Genomic DNA, 21,462 nt, shown 5'->3' with positions numbered 1-21,462 from the left:
CCAGCTTTACTGGGTAGCTGAGGAGCCTCCCCCTTACTGAAGGAATGGATCAAGTGGGAGGCCCCAGCAGGGGCAGAAGCAGAAACAGAACAGCCCCTAAAAGGCACAAGCCCAGTTCCTTCTCTCCTATTTCCTCATCTTATGGGAAAACAGGTTACAAGGCCCCTCCAGCTGGGCTTTGGGATACAGGAGCAGTCAATGGAAACTTTTCCAAATGCTCGAGGTTTTATGTCAGATTTCATCCTAGTGACGCATCAGGCGTATTGTGTTATGAAGGTCCAGAACATAGAGAGGGTCCTTACCTTACCATTGGACCAAGAGGTCCAGGGATTTGTAGGGAGCCAGTGGTAAAGTGGCCAAGAACTGACCCAGTAGCAACGTCTCTGGCTGTCTCAGCCATTCTATAGACTCTCCCAACCCATCCCTTTCTCTCTTCTTCTGCCGTACCTTGCTGTCTGCCCTACCTCCTCCCCACCCGTCCCTCTTTCTCTTTGCCTCCTTCCACTCCCCCACCCCAGGATTTCCCATCCCTGCTGATTAGCGACAGGAGAAGCATAATGGTGCCTTGGCCACATCCTCTTCCTCCTCCTCCTCTGCTGCCTGCCTCCTCTTCTTTGAACCTTTCAACTATATGGAGCCCCATGCGGTTCAAAGCATCAGTCGAGCCCAGAGTTGCAGCAGTGAAAGATGCAGCCAATGCATCATAGATCTCCTTGCAGCTCCTCTCCTGACTCAGCTTCAGATCTCCTGCAGTGAATCTGCAGAATAGACCAGCTTTTGGTGGGGCCATGGCCCTAGTGGTCAACCCCATTCCGACACCTGTGTAAGGAAAGGAAATTAACAACTAAAATTTTACATTATCACAGCTGCTCATTTACCTTTTCTCTCTCTTGTTACAGAGGCTGACGAGACACTCCTTATTGATATCCCTACAAACAGTGAGTCTGCTGCTTAGCAAGGTTCTCATCTCTGTCACTTTCCTCATCTGCTGTTCCTTGCTCCTCCACATATACACACACGTACTGTAACTAAATGAGAGATATTTTTAATCCCATATTTGCGTTCGGCAGAAAGTCCAAAATTTCTTATGGCAAATGTTAGAAATCTATTACGGTGCCTCTTTCCCAGGTGACATAGATTCTGATATTTAGGAGACTTTTTTCCTATTAATTTCAAGGTTGTAGTTCTTGCTTTAAACATAGTTCTTGTTCGTACCCCAGATCAGTACAGACAAGTGGGGTTTTGCATCTCTACCAGCAGATGGAGGCAGAGAACTAAAACCTTTGAGGCACTGTTACGTAACTGAGAGTGCCACCTGCAGTCCCTCAGTTAGAAGACGCTCCCGGAGGTGTTAGGTTCCTTCATGGGCCATCCCTCAGGTTGAGCTGGGTGAGTGGGTGGTTGGTATTCCTTGATCAGCTTTAGCCCGAGCAGATCCAGGGGTCTCTGACAGCCAGGGGTCCTGGTTCCCCCTTAATCACTGAAGGCTCCTTCCTGGAGGTGTTGCCAGCATCAGGGAAGTACCGGTATTCGGGTTTTTTGCTTGAATTTCTCCCTTTGCTGTGCCTGCTGTTTCTTTTTTTTTCTTTAAAGTGTTACATTTTTCTTTCAGCAGCAACTGCTCAGGCTGTTTCTGGTTTGATCATCGGGGCAGACCTGGACTGGGGACGGAGCAGTGTAGCTCCTCTGTTCGCGGTTTTGTGCTGCTTGGGAAGCTGGAGGCTGAATTGGGCCGTGTTCCCCTCCCCTCCTCTCCCCTCCCGTGCGCCTCGATCACGCAGCTTCTTGCCTCTGCAGCAGGTTCAGCTGCATAGAGACAAGATGGCTCCGACAGCGATTTCCCAGTGTGGGAAAACTTCGGGTGATTGGGGAGCCAGAGCTTATGTCGGGCAATGTTTGCCTCCTTTTCTGTGCGCCGTGATTACGTGGCTTCTGTTGCTCTGCAGCAGGCCTGGCCGCGTGGAGATAAGATGGCACTGACTGATTTCCCAGTGCAGGAAAGCTTGTCAGGCCGACAGCCTGGCTTAGAGAATGCAGCGGCACTATGCCACGATTTGTTTCTGAAGGGGAGGGGAATGAGACTGGTAGGAGAGCCACAGGTTCCCAAGGCCCTGTCAGGATCAATACTGGGAGCCTAAAAGCCTGTCACAACTTGGAAGGTAACGGATTCCCGGGAGCTCAAGGACTCCCGTCCCTCATTGTCTCCTCAATCCTGTCGGGGGGGGGGGGGGGTGTAGGAAGAGATGCAAGCTCTTGGCTAGACAGGGGAGAGGATGACGTAGTGTTTTCTTCAGAATTTATCTTGCTTATGCATAAGGCCTTTTTAACCAGGAAAAATACTGGCTATAAAAGGGCATTTCTGTCAGCTGTCTCGTTCTGCAAAGAAGCCAAGGGGCTCTTGGTTAGGGGACCTCCTTCGCTGGCTGGTCCTGGACCATCTTGAAGGGGCCTTGTGGCTCAGATGATTCGGGGGTGGATCAGGATGACCCAGCAGATCTCATGGTGGATGTCGATTAGGCTGATCCGGAAGAGGTCCCAATAATGGAAGGAGATGGCCCGTGGGTGTTTCATCTGTTCCATAAGGAGGAGTTGAGGCCCCTTATTTCCCATGTTCGGAAGGAACTGGATATTAAGGTGGTCCAGGGAGGAGTCTGACAATGAAGGGGTGGATCCAGTGTTGGTTGGACTCTGGGGCCCACCGAAAGCCTTTCCTCTCCCTAAAAGGATCAAGAAGCTGGTGAACCAGGAATGGGACTTCCTGGAGGCGAGCCCCAAGGTGGTTAGAGCCAAAGAAAAATTGTAAACCCTTATGGAGGATATCCTGCAGCTGCTGGTATTCCTGAAGGTGCATGCTTCAGTCTCAGTGGCCACTAACAAGTTAACCATTCTGGTTGCAGGTTTGGCAGCGTTAAAGGACATACAGGACTGTAAGCTAGAGATTCATCAGGAAAGGATGTTTGGAGTCTCGGCGCTGAGCCTGTGAGCAGTGATCTGTGGAGGTCTGATGCAGAGGCCTGTTTATGCTGGGTCCAGAAGTCTCAGGAGTGTCTTCAGCAGACGCTGGTGTTAATAGCCAAGCATCTTGGGTAGAGGCCAGGATTACATATGAGGCTGACATGCTTTATGACTTGAGCTGGACTTTGGCCAGGAATATGGTCGCGGCGATCTCGGTGCGACATCTGCTGTGGTTTCAGGATTGGTCAGCTGATATGTGGATCAAGTCTCAGCTCTGTAATCTTCCCTTTAAAAGAAGGAAAATTGTTGTTCGGGGGGGGTTGGGGGACTTGAACAATTGATGAAGGTTTTGGGGGAGTCTAAAGGGAATAAGCTTCCGGAGGATAAGATGACATTCAGAAAGTCTTTTCCGCCTCACTGTAGGTTTCGGAAGGTGCAGCGGTTTTTATCCCAATAAGAGTTCTGCAGTATCTTTGGGGCAGAACCAGGGTTCCGGTAGGCAGCAGTCCTTTCGAAGCGCCTGTAGACTTCCCTGAGAGGGCTTCAACCAGGGGACTAGTGAGCCAGGCTGGTCCATTCTCTCGAGATGGTGGTGGAAGGCCATCTAGCACAGTTTTATGAACAGTGGACCAGCATTACCTCAGACCAATGGGTCCTAGATGTAATAAGAGATGGCTATGCTTTAGAATTTTTTTTGCCCCATCACGGAAGCTTTCATGGTGTCTCATCGCAGTGTCTGAGTCAAGAAAGTGGCGATTTGGGATACGTTGTGTCACCTTCAGTTGCTGGCATAATAGTACCAGTAGTCGCCAGGGAGAGCAATCATGAGAGGTACTTGATTTAGTGTTGGTCCAAAAAATGGAAGGAGGCTTTTGTCCCATCCTCGATCTGCAAAAGGTGAAATGTGATACCACAAGTTCCCTGTTTTTCCATATGGAAACGTTGCAGATGATGATAGTGGAAGTTTTGTCAAGTGGAGTTTTCGTGCCTCACTGGACTTTATGGAAGCCTATCTGCATATACCCATTCAGGAAGAACATCAAAGTTTCTTCATGTTATGGTTCTGTGGTAACTTTACCAGTTTAAGGCCCTCTCTTTCGATTTGACTGCACTTCGCAGTTTCACAAAGGTGATGGTGGTGGTGGCAGCAGCTCTCTGCAGAAAGGGGATCCTAGTTCATACTTATCCAGATGACTGGCTTATCCGAGGGAAATCGGACGAGGTATGGTGGCAATCTGTGCACACAGTGATGGATATGTTGTGGTCCTTGAGCTGGGTGGTGAATTTGGCAAAGTTACCTGAACCCTACCCAGATGCTACTTGGGGGTGAAGCAGTGTGCAGAATGTTGGTGGAATTCCTTCCAGAAGTCCAAGGTCAAATGTCAGAGTGTTTTTGGACAATGCAACAACGGTGGCTTATATCAATCAGCAAGGGGGAACAAAGAGTTGAGCAGTTGCCCAAGGAGCCCAGAACCTTTTTGCCTGGGCAGAGTGACATTTGCAGGGGATAGATGCTTCACATGTTGCGAGAGTAGACAGTGTGCAAGCGGACTATCTCAACAGGCAACAGTTGGACCCGTGAGAATAGGAGCTGTCAAAGGAGGCCTTCGACTGTATCCAGTTTTGTTGAGCCAATCCCCATCTAGATCTGATGGTGTCAAGGAACAACACCAAGGCAGCAAGTTTCTTCAGCCACAGATGATGGGTTGCAGCCGATGGCATAGATACTCTTGTTCTTCCATGGCCGACAAGGATCCTGCTATATGTGTTCCCTCCATGACCATTAATAGGTCTAGGCGTATCTAGAGGCATCCGGCTCAGGTGGTACTGGGGGTGCCGGAGAAGCTGCGTCATCCATGGTTCGCGGATCTGGTTCAGTGTGCAGTTGATGGGTCCCTGAGATTGTCTCGTCTGCAGAGGCTGTTAAGACAAGATCCTATTTTCTCAGATCAGGCGGATCACTTTTGTCTCACGACTTTACTTTTGAGAGGAAGCGCTTGCGACAAAAAGGATACTCTGAGCCCGTGATTTTCAAGGGGTTTATAGTTCTTTGTGGATTCAGGTGGCAGCCTTGGGGTGTCTGAGGTATACTCCAGGGAAAAGATCGTTGGCCTCACATCCAGATGTTGTGAGGTTTTTGAAGGGGGTCGAGCATCTGCGGCCCCCGGTGCATAGATTGGGTCCAGCATGGAGTTTAAACTTGGTCTTGTGGGTGCTTTGTGGACCTTCATTTTGAGCTGTTGAGGAAGAAGTCATTAAAGGACCTCATGCTGTAGGTGGTATTTTTGGTGGCAATTTGTTCAAAGGGATCTCGGGGCTGCATGTGTTGTCCTGTAGGGAACCATTTTTGAAGATTTTGGACAAGGGGTGTCTTTGCGCGCAATACCTTCATTCTTGTCTAAGGTGGAATCTTTGTTTCATCTGAATCAGACTGTGGAGCTCCTGCCTTCATGAATTTGTCTGCTCAGTCGCTGGAGGCAAAAGTCACAAACAGTCTTCCGCTGTTGGATTATTTATTTGTATTGTTTGGAGGTGCCAGAAATGGATGCAAGTCCTCCAAGGGTACGATAGTGCGTTGGCTGAAGGAAGCTATTCTTCTCCCTTACAAAAGGCCTACCTTTTGTAAGGGAGAAGAATTCCAGAGTAATTGCGTGTGCACTCTACTAGAGCGCAGGCAGCGTTGTGAGCTGAGTATCAATTAATCTTGACACAGGAGATTTGTAGAGCGGTGACATGGTCTTCTCTTCACACTTTATCTTGCCATTACTGTTTAGATGTTCAGGCTCCAGGAGAGCTGACCTTTGGCAAAAGTGTGTTGAGAAGGAGGCCTTTCGAGGGCCCACTCAGTGTAGGGGTGCTTTGGTACATCCCACTTGTCTGGACTGATCTGGCATATGAACAGGAAAGGAAAATTGGTTCTTACCTGCTAATTTTTATTCTTGTATTACCACAGATCAGTCCAGAGACCCAGCCCCTTAATGTTCTCAAGACCGTTATGTCAAGTCCGTGTTTTGGCATGCTTACTGGGAAGAAAAGCCAGAATGTGTGTGTATGTATGTATGTATGTGTATATATATATACATATACAGAACCTAAAGAAGTTTGCAGGTTGTGGGTAGCCCCCTTGGGTTGATTTGTGGTTTTTCTGTTTAGGGGTTCCAACCTTTGGTACAGGTCAGTACTGAGGGACTGCAGGTGGCACTGTCTGTTTTGTAGCAGTGCCTCAAAGTTTTTAGTTCTCTGCCTCCATCTGCTGGTAGGGATGCAAAACCCCATTTGTCTGGACTGATTTGTGGGACTTCAGGAACAGAATTTAGCAAATAAGAACCAATTTTCCTTTACTTAAGTCCTAGATATGCCAAGCACTTTTTTTCTTGAAGATAATGAGAAGTTATAATTTGTTTCATATGAACAACATCCCCATGTGCTTTTTTAAAGCTTAATAATTCAGAGGTCTGCATCCAACCAAATCTAATGGTGAAAAGTTTGACTGTCAATATTGCTGCTTGTTTTGTGTGACAGTCACAAGAGGGTAGAAGGATGGAGGATTGTTACTGTTGCCCAGTTCCAGTCAGATAATTTGAGGCAAAGCGAAATAACGTGAGCTGCCCAAGTTGACATACAGAGGCCAGAAGAGAGCAGGATTTGAACTTTTGAGTGGAGTACTAGAAACATTTAAAATTGTAAAACGGTTGGTTTCAATGATTTGAGTTTGATCACGTGCTTTTTTCCTTTTTGATAGACTTAGATTTCCCCCAGAACTCTTATACAAACGTTAAGGAATCCTTTGAGGGTTGATAGCATCTTCGCCGTTTCCAACCTGTCAAAGAGATGAGAGAGAGCACCAGCAGGAGCCTAACCACAACTCTGATTATCACATTGAGTTTGCGTGGGACGATCTCTCACAGTGAGGTCCCTTGAATTGTCTCACAGTGTCAAGCCATTTTAGGTTGCCAGTGTTCACGCTGTGATTATTCCCTCTTCCTATAGGCAGAGCTAATTTATTTTAGCGTATTAAATATCTTCCGTTTTCTTATCCAAATTCCACACTTTTTGACCTTCTTTCCCACAGTTTTGCATTGGGCCTACTCATGATACTCAAGAGGTCTGCCTTCCCTTGTATAAGAAGCATTGGTAAGGGAAACTGTATAGTGTTCATATGGATATGAGAGCACAAAAGGACTGTACTAGAATCCATGCCAAAAATAATACAAATAGTTAATTCTAGAGTCGTGTTAAATTGGAAATATTTGAACTTAGCGAGTGCAGTTTGGTAAAGTTCACCTTCAATCACAGAATAAGTATATTCTCAGGATTCTGGCCTCATACAAATCTCTTCTGAGCACATGCACCTTTCCTGTCTGAAGTCCTGTAACTTTTTGTCACAGAAGTTTTGTGTCTAGTCACACCCCAAATGCTGAAGAATTCTGTTTGTTCTGTCTAGTCATAAAAAAGGAAGTCACTTTTCCAGTTCTGGAATAATTAACTCAAATCTTAGTCTTTGGAAAATAGATTTTAGTTTTGTTGTGGTATGTGATTAGCACTCATCGGTTAGCAAATTAGTCATTCAGTATTCAAGAGACTAAAAAATATCAGTCATTTCTTAGTCCTCTAGATTTTTTATTTCTTATGTGGTGTGTAGAAGAGGGACAGTAGGAGGGCACTGTCCTGTCTCATTCAAAGGTTCTTCATGTCTCTTTCTCTTTTAGTGAAATTCATGCTGGTAGAAAGTATATGAATTTATGAAATGGAGATGATAGTTCTGTGTATGTGCAAACCATGGGGTTGGCCACTTAGGTAATGGAAGTTGTGAACCGTGGTACAAGAACTGTATCAGCTGCAGGCACGCCTGTCAATTTTAGTGGGCCCCCATGTTGTCTTAGTGCTTGTAGTAGTGCTAATAATTCTTTAGACTTCTGTGGTATTCTTTGAACCAAACAGAATCTCAATAAGCTTTGTAATTCAACACTTCAAAAGCATGTGTATAACCATTTCTAGGGTGGAAAGTCTGCCTCTCTGTTTTGATGCCTAATCTATGCGACAGCTTCCAAAGGAGAGAGGAAGGACTAGCACTATCTCCGAGGGACTTATAGGGGTAGGAACGAGCAAACTAGATAGACCACATGGTCCTTTTATGCCATCATATCTCTGTTACCCAGTTGTAATTGAACAAAACAAGATATAGGAAGATAAAGTGATTTCCTTCGGCCTCACAGAAAGGCAGTGGGAAAATAGAATTTTAAACCAACAGTGTCAGGAGTTCTCCTAACTCATAATTCTTATTTATGATTCTTGCAATACATGTATGTTTATGCAATTTGTTAGTTAATACCATGTAGCACATTTCTGATGCCTAGGAAGAGTAGTTTGTAGTTGGATTATGAAGCCAAATGAATGGAGCAAAGCTGGGAGCCTGTAACATAAACCAGTGTTTGAGGGGTTGGTACACGAAATAGCTTTTAGCTCTTTATTGTGCTTGTGTCACCTTTGGTCTAACGGCAATAAATTGTGTGTTATTTCTGTACAGAAGTCAGATTTGTATCTAAAGGGCATGCTGGATTCTGCTAATTTAGTTCACAGTTATTTTAGAGTTTCAGATAAACAAATCTAATTAATTTAATTATTTTTCTGAGTTAAGAGGGGCTGGCTAGTCACATACCCAAAACATATAGCCAGTATTATACGTTATCCCTTTTCCTCACTACTGTAGAGAGTGTACAAGGATTTTTGTTTCTGGAGGTAGGCACTGACTATGGCATTTAACTCCAAAATAGAACAAAGACCCTCACCATACATAGCCCCATTCAAAAAAGTTCTTCGATCTTGCTTGTCTTTCCACAAAGTTGGAGCACCGCATTAAATTTTTTGATCTCCATCAAGAGAACTTGTAAGTAGAACTAAACAAAAGATTTGTGATCTGGGATACCTTTTTTTCCTTGCAGTGTGACTTTGGCTGGGACTGTTATTGGTTAATTCATCCTACTGTATTAGAAATACTGCGGGCATATGAAACAGGGCTGGAGAGCTGGTGCCTCCCTGTCTTTATGCTACGGCAATATAGTTGTCTGAACTTAAGAAGCCTAGTCCCCTTTCCCGCCTTAATAGAAGGTGTATATTGCACTTGATGGCTTTCAATTCTGGGTAAATGACCCATTCCCTGTACGTACCCAGATCAGTCCAGACTCCTGGGGTTTGCTTCCCCTCCAGCAGATGGAGTCAGAGAAAGGTTTACTGACACTTAAGATGAGGTGCTACATGCAGTCCTCAGTATTTTTCTGACTCCAGCAGATGGTGGAGGTGCAAAGCCTGCAGGCTGTCTAGGGAAAAAAAAATCAGAAAGGGCACATAGGCTTCTGTCTGCGCCTCTCAGAAGTTTGTTAGACCCTGGTGGGCTCATCCCATCTGGTGTGTGAGGCTTTAGAGCAGGGAGTCTGGAACCCTGTGTTGCTCCTGGCCAGACAGGGCTGATACCCGGAGGTACCGGATCACTCGCCCTGCTGCTGTTGCTGTTGTTCTTTTAAGGAAAGTGCCCCTTTCTCCTTTGTCTGTTGACATTTGTTAAAGTTGCCAGCAAAAAAAAAAGGAACAACAGAGAGATTTGTTTCTTTCTTCGGGGGCAGTGTGTTTTTGCCTTTCTTTGGCCCCGTCTTCTGGTAGCTTTTATTTTCTTTTCTTCCCTGTCTCCTTTGACCTCTCTCCCGTACGCCGCTCGACCAGGGGGTGGGGGGAGATCCCGGTTTCGCTTTCGCTTTCACTTGTGGAGGCTGCATGGGACAGCCTGTTCTTCTTGCAGGGAAGCGAGGTCTCATCTTTCCCATGCAGGCCTTTGCTCCTGATGCCTCCCCGGCGGGGGGGGGGGGGGAGGGAAGGATTATCTGGGAGCACCGTGGGCGACACGGGCAGTCTCTTCCATGTCTTGAGGAAGTTTTGTTCAGCGCTGCTGGCCTCAGAGGATCAGTTCCTGATCGATAGCACAGACCACGGAGGGGATTTCAGATCTCCCTCCCCAATTGTCTCCGGAGCCCCAGGCCTCCGGGGGAGGTCATCAGCGGGCTGGGAGCCCTCCTGGCAGCGATGAGGACCCCAGGGTTCATTCGGATTCGTCTTCCTCATTTTCTTCTGAATTTGTGCTCCTGCTCCATAAGGCCTTCAAGGCCAGCAAGGCTGCGCGTTGGGGTGCGTTCAAGGAGGCCCCAGGGTGGCCCGCCAAAAAGCCCAGGACCTCCATGGCTGCGGAGGCCCCTAGGGTCTGGCAGCTGCTGAGAGCTGCGGTGTCTGTGGCGGACATGGATTCTTCCTCGACCGCCTCTGAGACCGAAGGGGCCCAGGGAGCGGATTCCCAGGACTCTGGGCCTGGTGTTTGTCCGCTGGATCCGGATCTGTCCCTCTTACAGGATAAGTCCCCCGAGGGTGATGACCATAAGGTGGTCCGTTTATTCTATAAGGGGGAGCTGAGCCCACTTATTCCAGCGGTGTTGGAGGAGTTGGACATTGAGGTCCCGCCACAGGATTCCAGTCTGGGGGTGGTGGACCTGGTCATGGTTGGTTTCCGGGGTCCCACAAAGTTCTTTCTATTCCATAGTTCGGTCAGTGCTCTTCCATTCCGGGAGTGGGATACTCTGGATACCAGTTTGAAGGTCAGCAGGACGATGAACACATTGTATCCATTGCCCTAGGAGGCACTCAGCCTGCTCAAGGTTCCCAAGGTGGATGCCGAGGTTTCTACGGTCACCAAGAAGACCACAATTACGGTCACTGGAACATCGGCTTTAAAGGATCTTCAGGATAGAAAACTGGAGATGCACCTCAAGAAGATCTCTGAGATTTCTGCGCTTGGTGCTCGGGCCGCCATGTGTGGCAGTTTCATGCTGCGAGCTGGTCTTCACAGGGTTCAGCAGCTGCAAGGCGACAAGCATTTATTAGAGGCTGAGGCCCTCCAGGCGGAACGCCTGGAGGCCGTTGTAGCGTGCGGTGCTGATGCCTTATATGAACTCCTCAGGATCTCTTCTCAGACTATGATGTCGGTGGTGTTGGCCAGTCGCCTCGTCTGGTTGAGAAATTGGTTGGCTGATGTTTCTTTCAAGGCGTAGTTGAGATCTTTGCCTTTTAAGGGAAAGTTACTCTTCGGCAAGGATCTTGAGGAAAGGACAAAACTCTGGGGGAGACTAAGGTTCATAAGTTACCTGAGGACAGGCTGAAAGGCAAGACTTTCCCATCTTCTCCTTCCCGCTTCAAGGGGAATTGAAGATTTCGGGGGCTCAGACCCTGGGGCCAGCTCCGAGACAAGTTTCTGCTCGACAGTGCTGGGGAGGAGCCGGTTGTCGTGGTACATATGGGCACCAACGACATAGGAAAATGTGGGAGAGAGGTTCTGGAAGCCAAATTTAGGATTTTAGGTAGGAAGGATTTTATGTAGGAAGCTGAAATCCAGAACCTCCAGGGTGGCATTCTCTGAAATGCTTCCTGTTCCATGTGCAGGTCCCCAGAGGCAGGCAGAGCTCCAGAGTTTCAATGCGTGGATGAGACGATGGTGCAGGGAAGAGGGATTCAGTTTTTTAAGGAACTGGGGAAACTTTTGGGGAAAGGGGAGACTTTTTTCCAAAAGGATGGGCTCTACCTTAACCAGAGTGGAACCAAGCTGCTGGCACTAACTTTCAAAAAGGAGATAGAGCAGCTTTTAAACTAGAACAAGGGGGAAAGCTGACAGTCACTCAGCAGTGCATGGTTCGGAGAAATGTATCCTTGAAGGATACTAATGAAACAGGAGAGTTAGGGCATCCCAACAGAGAGGTTCCATTAAATGCAAACATAGTTCATAAACCTATATGTAAAAAATCACCAAAGCTAATGATTTCCGAATTATCCCAAACAACTGAAAAGCAGGTTGTTAAAACAAGCAAAAAACACACTTTGAAATGTCTGTATGCCAATGCCAGAAGTCTAAGTAGTAAGATGGGAGAGTTAGAGTGTATAGCAGCAAATGATGAGATTGACATAATTGGCATCACAGAGACTTGGTGGAAGGAGGATAACCAATGGGACAGTGCTATATCAGGGTACAAATTATATCGCAATGATAGGGAGGATCAATTTGGTGGGGGTGTGGCACTTTGTCAGGGAGGGTATAGAGTCCAACAGGATAAAGATCATACAAGAGACTAAATGCTCAGTAGAATCTATATGGGTAGAAATCCCATGTGTGTTGGGTAAGAGTATAGTGATAGGAGTATACTGCCGTCCACCTGGACAAAATGGTCAGACAGATGATGAAATGCTAAGAGAAATCAGGGAAGCAAACCAATTTGGCAGTGCAATAATAATGGGAGATTTCAATTACCCCAATATTGACTGGGTAAATGTAACATCAGGACTTGCTAGAGACATAAAGTTCCTGGATGTAATAAATGATTGCTTCATGGAGCAATTGGTTCAGGAACCAACAAGAGAGGGAGCTATTTTAGATTTAATTCTTAGTGGAACGCAAGATTTGGTGAGAGAAGTAACGGTGGTGGGGCCACTTGGCAACAGTGATCATAACATGATCAAATTTAAACTAATAACTGGAAGGGGGACAATAAGTAAATCTGCAGCTCTAACACTAAATTTTAAAAAGGGAAACTTTGATAAAATGAGAAAAATAGAAAAAAACTGAAAGGTGCAGCTGCAAAGGTTAAAAATGTTCAACAGGCATGGACATTGTTTAAAAATACAATCCTAGAGGCGCAGTCCATATGTATTCCGCGCATTAAGAAAGGTGGAAGGAAGGAAAACCGATTACCGTCATGGTTAAAAGGTGAGGTGAAAGAGGCTATTTTAGCCAAAAAAAATCCTTCAAAAGCTGGAAGAAGGGATCCATCTGAAGAAAATAGGATAAAACATAAGCATTGTCAAGCTAAGTGTAAAACATTGATAAGACAGGCGAAGAGAGAATTTGAAATGAAATTGGCCATAGAGGCAAAAACTCTTAATAAAAACTTTTTTTAAATATATCCAAAGCAAGAAACCTGTGAGGGAGTTGGTTGGACCATTAGATGACAGAGGGGTTAAAGGGGCTCTTAGGGAAGATAAGGCCATTGCAGAAAGACTAAATGAATTCTTTGCCTCCGTATTTACAAATGAGGATGTTGGGGAGATACCAGTTCCGGAGATGGTTTTCAGGGGTGATGAGTCAGACGAACTGAACGAAATCACTGTGAACCTGGAAAATGTAGTAGGCCAGATTGACAAACTAAAGAGTAGCAAATCACCTGGACCGGATGTTATGCATCCTAGGGTTCTGAAGGAACTCAAAAATGAAATTTCTGATCTATTAGTTAAAATTTGTAACCTATCATTAAAATCATCCAATGTACCTGAAGACTGGAGGGTGGCCAATGTAACCCCAATATTTAAAAAAGGCTCCAGGGGCGATCCGGGTAACTATAGACCAGTGAGCCTGACTTCAGTGCCGGGAAAAATAGTGGAAACTATTCTCAAGAACAAAATTGTAAAGCATATAGAAAGACATGATTTAATGGAACATAATCAACATGGATTTACCCAAGGGAAGTCTTGCCTAACAAATCTGCTTCATGTTTTTGAAGGGGTTAATAAACATGTGGATAAAGGTGAACCGGTAGATGTAGTGTATTTGGATTTTCAGAAGGCGTTTGACAAAGTCCCTCATGAGAGGCTTCTATGAAAACTAAAAAGTCATGGGATAGGAGGCGATGTCCTTTCGTGGATTACAAGCTGGTTAAAAGACAGAAAACAGAGAGTAGGATTAAATGGTCAATTTTCTCAGTGGAAAAGGGTAAACAGTGGATGCCTCAGGGATCTGTACTTGGACCGGTGCTTTTCAATATATATATAAATGATCTGGAAAGGAATACGACGAGTGATGTTATCAAATTTGCAGATGATACAAAATTATTCAGAGTAGTTAAATCACAAGCAGACTGTGATACATTGCAAGACTTGAAGATTGGGCATCCAAATGGCAGATGAAATTTAATGTGGACAAGTGCAAGGTGTTGCATATAGGGAAAAATAACCGTTGCTGTAGTTACACGATGTTAGGTTCCATATTAGGAGCTACCACCCAGGAAAAAGATCTAGGCATCATAGTGGATAATACTTTAAAATCATCAGCTCAGTGTGCTGCAGCAGTCAAAAAAGCAAATAGAATGTTAGGAATTATTAAGAAGGGAATGGTTAATAGAACGGAAAATGTCATAATGCCTCTATATTGCTCCATGGTGAGACCGCACCTTGAATACTGTGTACAATTCTGGTCGCCGCATCTCAAAAAAGATATAGTTGCGATGGAGAAGGTACAAAGAAGGGCAACCAAATGATAAAGGGGATGGAACCGCTTCCCTATGAGGAAAGGCTGAAGAGATTAGGGCTGTTCAGCTTGAAGAAGAGACGGCTGAGGGGGGATATGATAGAGGTCTTTAAGAGAGGTCTTGAACGAGTAGATGTGACTCGGTTATTTTCACTTTCGAATAATAGAAGGACTAGGGGGCATTCCATGAAGTTAGCAAGTAGCACATTTAAGACTAATCGGAGAAAATTCTTTTTCACTCAACGCACAATAAAGCTCTGGAATTTGTTGCCAGAGGATGTGGTTACTGCAGTTAGTGTAGCTGGGTACAAAAAAGGTTTGGATAAGTTCTTGGAGGAGAAGTCCATTAACGGCTATTAATCAATTTTACTTAGGGAATAGCCACTGCTATTAATTGCATCAGTAGCATGGGATCTTCTTAGTGTTTGGGTAATTGCCAGGTTCTTGTGGCCTGGTTTTGGCCTCTGTTGGAAAAAGAATGCTGGGCTTGATGGACCCTTGGTCTGACCCAGCATGGCAATTTTTTATGTTCTTATGGTCTCAGTCCTTTCGAGGTCGTAGACCTGGCAGGGATGGATCTTCCCAGGCAGGCAGTGGTGCCATGTCTTCTCAATGAGGCGAGACTGGTCTGTTCTTTGGTTCCTCAGATAGGAGGATGCCTGTCTCTCTTTATGAGGACTGGACCAAGATCATGTTGGACCAGTGGGTCTTAAGTGTGATTAGGCACGGTTATGCTTTAGCGTTTGCTCGGCCACTCAGAGACAGATTTCCCGTGTCCCCTGCTCATATCGGTGCAAGGAACTCACAGTGAGGACCACCGTCCGCCATCTGTGTCAGTTGGGAGCCATTCTCCCCATTCCAGACGATCGAGGATCTGGACACTACTCCATTTACTTCATTGTTCCAAAAAGGAAGGCACGATCCTGGACTTAAAGAAGGTGAACGTGGTGCTGAAGGTTCCATGGTTCCGGATGGAGATGCTGTGACCCGTAATTTCAGCAGTCCACAAAGGTGAGTTTCTGGCCTCTCTAGATTTGACCAAGGCTTATCTACACTTTGGAATCTGATTGGATCACCAATGATATCTGAGGTTCTGATTCTGGGGATCACTTTCAATTTTGCGCTATACCCTTCGGTCTAGCTACGGCACCCAGGACTTTCACCAAGGTGATGGTCGTGGTCGCTGCGGCTCTCTGAAAGGAGGGTGTTCTATTTCATCCCTATCTGGATGACTGGTTGATCTGAGTGAAGTTGGAATCCCTGTGCCGGACGGTGGTGGATTTGGGCCTCGGTTGTCTCTGATCGCTAGGGTGGATCGTCAGTTTAGCTGAGAATCATCTGGTTACTTCCCAGAGTCAGGAATTCCTGGGGGCGCTTTTCGACACGAAGTCGGGGAGAGTATTCCTTACCGAGCAGCGCATTGCCAAGCTTCAGGTTTGGGAGTTAGCCAAATGGGTTCCCAGAGCCTGGGATTATTTACAAGTGCTCAGATCTCTGGCTTCTACCTTGGAGTTGGTACCCTGGGCGTTTGTTCACATGAGGCCTTTGCAATCAGCCTTACTGTCTCTCGCTGGGACCCAGTGTCTGAGCATTATCAGCTACCTCTCCCTGTACCAGAGCCTGTATAGTCCAGTCTCTCATGGTGGCTCCACCCGCACAAGTTGAAATGTGGCATGGACCTTGATGTTCCAATCTGGACGATCTTTACTACTGATGCTAGTCTATTTGGCTGGAGAGTAGTATGTCAGCATCAGTCGGTCAAGGCCATTATTTCCAGGAGGAGGTTTCCATCAATCGGCTAGAGACCAGGGTGGTATGTCTGGCTCTGCTAGCATTTGTCCCCTTGATGAGGGCCCATTTAGTGAGGATTTTGTTGGACAGTTCGACAGCGGTGGCCTATATCAACCGCCAGGGAGGCACCAAGAGTCATTCCGTAGCTCAGGTGGCTCGGCTTCTGGTGGAGTGGGCAGAACAGCTTCTGGAGTGTCTGGCAGCCTTGCACATAGCAGGCTCGGACAATGTGCAAGCGGATTTTCTAAGTCGCCAGCAGCTGGACTCCAGGGAATGGGAGCTGTCCAAGGAGGTGATGTCCCTCGTTTGTCATCGGTGGGGAACCCCGTACGTGGACTTAATGGCGACCTTTCAAAATGTCAAGGCTTCGCGTTCCTTCAGTCGGCAGAGAGGAGGAGCAGAGGGAGTAGATGCCTTGGTCCTGCCTTGGCCGACGATGTCCTGCTGTATGTGTTTCCTCTCTGGCTTCTGATGGGCAAAATTCTCCGGAGAATAGAGGTTCATCCGGGCCCAGTGATTCTGGTGGCGCGGGAACGGCCGTGGTGTCCCTGGTTTGCAGACTTGATCAACCTAGCCATGGACGATCCTCTTTGGCTCGCCCATCTGCTGAATCTCCTGCGTCAGGGACCAGTTTGTTTCGATCAGGCAGATTGATTCTGTCTAGCTGCTTGGGATTTTAAAGGTGGCATCTGAAGGAAAAAGGTTATTCAGACACAGCCATTGCTACTCTCTTGCAATTTAGAAAGCCTTCTACCTCTCTATTCTACGTGAGGGTGTGGAATGTTTTTGATTCCTGGTGTTCCGGTCAGACAGTGGATCCCAGAAGAGCATCTTTATGCCTTATTTTGGCCTTCCTTCAAGAGGTTTTGGCAAAAGGGCTATCCTTTAATTCGCTTAGAGTTCAGTTGGTTAGTGCTAGGTTGTTTCAGAGGCAAGGTTCCTGGCGCATTGCTTTTGGCACATCTGGACATTGTCCGTGAAACACCTGTGCCCTCCTGTTCAACGTTCGTGCCCGCCTTGGAACCTTAATGTGGTCGTGCGGAGCCGCCCCCCTCCGAGCCTCTGCTGCGGGCGACTATAAAGGATCTTACTTTGAAAGTGGTCTTTTTGGTGGCTATCTGTTCGACGCATAGAATTTCCGAACTTCAAGCTCTTTCTTGCAGGGAGCCATTTTTGAGAATCTTGGTCGAGGGTATTTCCTTGTGGACTGTGCCTTCTTTCTTACCCAAAGAGGTGTCATCCTTTCACGTTAATAAGTCGGAAGAACTACCATCCTTCTCAAACTTAGATCCGGCAGTGGCGCACACTAGGGATTTGCGATGCCTGAACATCAAACAAGCCTTGCTGAGATACTTGGAGGTCATAAATAATTTCTGCATGTCAGATCACCTTTTTGTGTTGTGGAGCAGGGCCAAGAAAGGGCATAAGGTGTCCAAAGCGACTATTGCGAGGTGGTTGAAAGAGACAATTCTGTATATATTTGTCAGGGTCGCCAGATTCTGGAAGGTCTCCATGCACATTCTACTCGCTCTCAGGCAGCTTCTTGGGCATAGTGTCAGTTAGTCTCTCCTCAGGAGATCTGTAGGGCGGCTACATAGAAGTCATTGCACTCATTTGCCAGACATTATCGCTTAGACAACCAGTCCCTGGGGGCTGGAAATTTTGGCGCAAGTGTGCTGCGAGCGGGACTCTCCCAGTCCCACCCTAGTTAGGGAAGCTTTGGTACATCCTAGGAGTCTGGACTGATCTGGGTACAAACAAGGAAAAGAAAATTGGTTCTTACCTGCTAATTTTCATTCCTGTAGTACCACAGATCAGTCCAGAGTCCCGCCCTTGATTAGCAAAGGGTATTGGGAGAGTCTGCTTGATCTGTCTGTTTTTGCGGTATGGTCTATGTAGAAGCACAGGTTTTGTTAATCCCATACAGGTTTTTGGTGTGAGGGTGTTTTGTTGTTGCCTGTTTTATGGTTATCCTCTTCCCCCTGCTCATTTAGGGGAGTAGGCATAGTTACTTAATTCTTTATATTTCTGGCTTGAGTACAGATTAATACTGAGGGGACTGCAGGTGGCACGTTGTCAGTAAAACTTTCTCTGACTCCATCTGCTAGAGGGAAGGCAAAACCCAGGAGTCTGGACTGATCTGTGGTATTACAGGAATGAAAATTAGCAGGTAAGAACCAGTTTTCCTTTTCTTTTGGTTTTGAGTAAATCCTGTAATGAAAGCACACAAAAGATGTGGGCCAGTTTATAGTGCTAGAGGTCCTTCTAGATTGAACATAGGTCTCATGGTCAGTGCCTCCCTCCGTGAACTGAAATTCTATGAAAGCTATTGACATAGTAGTGAAAACTGCATTCTTTGCATGTCACAATACCTTTTATTGGGTCAGGATAAGAATTATCTAAAGATGATGATCATCATGAGCTTTTGAGACCACATAGGGTCCTTTCGTCAGTTGTCTTTAACAAGAAAAAATGTTTAAGATGTTGTTAGTAAAATCCTGTTTACTACTGTGTGTAGTGCAGTTCTGGTAACTATTGATCCTGGTCCTGGTCCTGATCTTGTGCTTCAGATGCCTTAGAAAGGATCTATGTAGTCTCAGAAGCTCATGTGTAACATCCTCTTTGGATAATTCTTATATAGATTCGACGAAAGGTATCATGACCTGTAAAGAATTCAGTTTTCTCCAAGATCTCTGCGGCTACTAGACCTCTACACTATGTAATGTGAAGAAATGGCTTCAACCATAGGTAAGAACTGCAGTGAAAACAAGGTCAGTCAAAGTAATGTGGTCACAATTAACTATTTAAAAAAAAAAAAAAAAAGACTTAATGTGCACAAGACTGTGTGCAAATGCCTTTTCAAATTTAGTCCCGTCTTTTAAGTTTCAAATGTACAGGCCTAGCTATCAGTGTTTTCCATCATTTCATTTTGCCATCTCTTAAATTCTTATCCTTAATCTGTTTCACTTTTTACCACTGAAATTGTCTTTCCCCCCTTTATTTATTTATTTATTTATAAACTTTTATATACTGACATTCGTGGGAACATCACGCCGGTTTACAAGTAACTGTAAAGAATGGAAAAATTACAATGAACGGGGGGGGGGGGGGGGGGGGGGGGGGGGGGGGAGGGGAGCAGGCTAGAAGAGAGAGGGTAACAGGCAGTGGGAAAAATAAAGGATTAGAGAGAAAATAGATCATAACAGTGCCATGGAGAGCAAAAACTTATTATGAGAACTCAAAAACATCGTAAGATATGTACAGTAAAATCGCGTGAAAAGACCATAGTAACCATTTGCAATCTTACAAGGATACAGAGCTGTACGATTCTAATAGGGGAGTGGGGGGGGGGGGGGGAGCAGGGAGGGCTGGACTAGGGGGTACAGGAATAATGGAGCTGAGGGACTTAAGGACAGCCTAAGGTGCAAAATCTGGACATCTGGCTAGGTTTGGTTCGTGTCAGGATAAGCCTGTTTGAGAAGCCATGTCTTGATTCCTTTTTTGAAATTGCGTAGGGATGGATCTAGACGGAGTTCAGTTGGTAGGGAGTTCCAGAGGGCGGGGGTGGATTTTCACTCCTTTAAACATGATTTTAAAAAATGACGTCACAACTTTGACATCTTTGACATTGCCTGTCATGTCCATATATTTGGGGTAAAAGTGAATATTCTTCAGCAGAAAAATATTTATATCTCTTGATCACCTTCCATAAGGACCTGCCAATGTTCCACATTCATAATGGTACATTGTAGGCTACCAGCATGTTATAATAATCAATAGGCTTGGTTCTGATTCAGAGATTACACTTAGAACATAAGAATATAAGATTTGTCATACTGGGTTAGACCAAAGGTCCATCAAGCCCCGTATCCTGTTTCTAACAGTGGCCAATCCAGGCTATAAGTACCTGGCAGGATCCCAAGGGATAGACAGAGTCCAAGCTGCTTATCCCAAGAATATTTATGTATTTATGTATAGGCTTTTCTATACCGATATTAGTGGAGACATCATATCGGTTTACAGCAAAACTATAGTGTGGAAATTACAATGAACAGGTATGGGGGAGGGATTACAAAGGAACAACGATAGCAGTGGATTTCTACAACGCCCTCTTAATAATGATTTATGTACTTTTTCTTCAGGAACTTGTCCAAACCTTTTTTAAACACAGCTACACTAACAACCTCTAGCAACAAATATTTGCCCTTATTAGTTTTAAATGTACAACTTAGTAAGTTCATTGTGTGTCCCCTGGCCTTTGTGCTTTTTGAAAGAGTAAACAACTGATTCACGTTCACTCATTCCACTCATCATTTTATAGACTGCTATCACATTTCCCCTCAGCCATCTTATTTTTTTATATGTACTGCGTTTTATATAAAACCATCAGCGTGTGCAGTACTGTGCAAGGTAATGCATATGATTACACTGCCCCATACCCTATAAATTTAAAGACAGGGAATTTTAACAATTTGTTCAAGGTTGTCATGGATAGAGGGCATGAAAGCAGGATCTTTGGGAATCACAACTCTTATGTTCTAGCTCTTATTCTACACTGGTTATAGGCCTATCTTCATTAATTTGAAACATTTTGTTCAGCTGGTTGTAGGATTCGGGTGCAAGGTGATCCCTGGACAGTAGAGCGCCTCTTTGAAATCCCGGATGAAGAGAAATGCATGGGGTTTCTTCTGGAAGTGCAAGATGTACAGGAAGGTAAATGAAGAACTACTCCGGGAGGGTTTAGGTGACTTTTCTGTAAAGATGAATACTGATAAGGTTTTGTTTTCCTTCATGATGCACAGCCCAAGTTAAACCTGCTCTCCCCGAAAAAGGAGAAGCCTCAAGCTGGTACCAGACATCAGAATCGCCAGAGAGAATATTGGCACCGTCAACTCAGGCTGGTGTTTCAGGTACTTAGCAGTCAAAAGGATGTAACAGTATGAAGGCCTCGGAAAACTGGAATCCTTCTAAACAATAAATAGAAAGACTTTGTGTATTATTCCATGATTCTCTTGAGATAGGACAGTGGGCTTCTTCAGGCACCTGTTAGGGATATCAAATTTACATGTTTGATAATTTGACCTTGCTTTTGAGTTATTCTGAGAAGTGTAAGGCAGTCTTGGAACTTGAAATTGGTAAAAGGCATTAAGCACAAATGAAGGCCTGCCTCTCTTCCTTTTACTCCTCTAATTCAAGCCCCCTCCACCCTTCTTACCCTTCTCCTCAGTTTCAGTAGGCCCATTGCGTGCACTAGGAATGCTTTTAAAGTTGTCACTTCTTAATTCCTACAAAATGAAGTTTCTTGTACGTACCCGGATCAGCCCAGGCTCCTGGGTTTTCCCTCCCCTCCAGCAGGCGAAGACAGAGAAGTCTTTGAGGACTCTGTTGTA

The 21,462-nt window shown here is 45.5% G+C and overlaps 1 protein-coding gene across 6 annotated transcripts in view; it reads left to right on the top strand.

The window, feature by feature from the left end:
* OCRL (OCRL inositol polyphosphate-5-phosphatase) overlaps positions 1–21,462 on the top strand; it is a 193,176-nt gene that overhangs the window by 21,508 nt on the left and 150,206 nt on the right. For 3 of the 6 annotated variants that reach the window (XM_029607425.1, XM_029607424.1, XM_029607426.1), the window contains exons 4-6: positions 900–938; positions 20,672–20,785; positions 20,875–20,982. In XM_029607425.1, the coding sequence (XP_029463285.1) occupies positions 900–938; positions 20,672–20,785; positions 20,875–20,982 (261 nt within the window). The other 3 variants (XM_029607428.1, XM_029607429.1, XM_029607427.1) reach the window with 3 other exon arrangements.

This window comes from Rhinatrema bivittatum, chromosome 6 (genome assembly GCF_901001135.1).
Source record: "Rhinatrema bivittatum chromosome 6, aRhiBiv1.1, whole genome shotgun sequence".
NCBI lineage: Eukaryota > Metazoa > Chordata > Amphibia > Gymnophiona > Rhinatrematidae > Rhinatrema > Rhinatrema bivittatum.
This window is presented reverse-complemented; position numbering and strand designations above follow the sequence as displayed.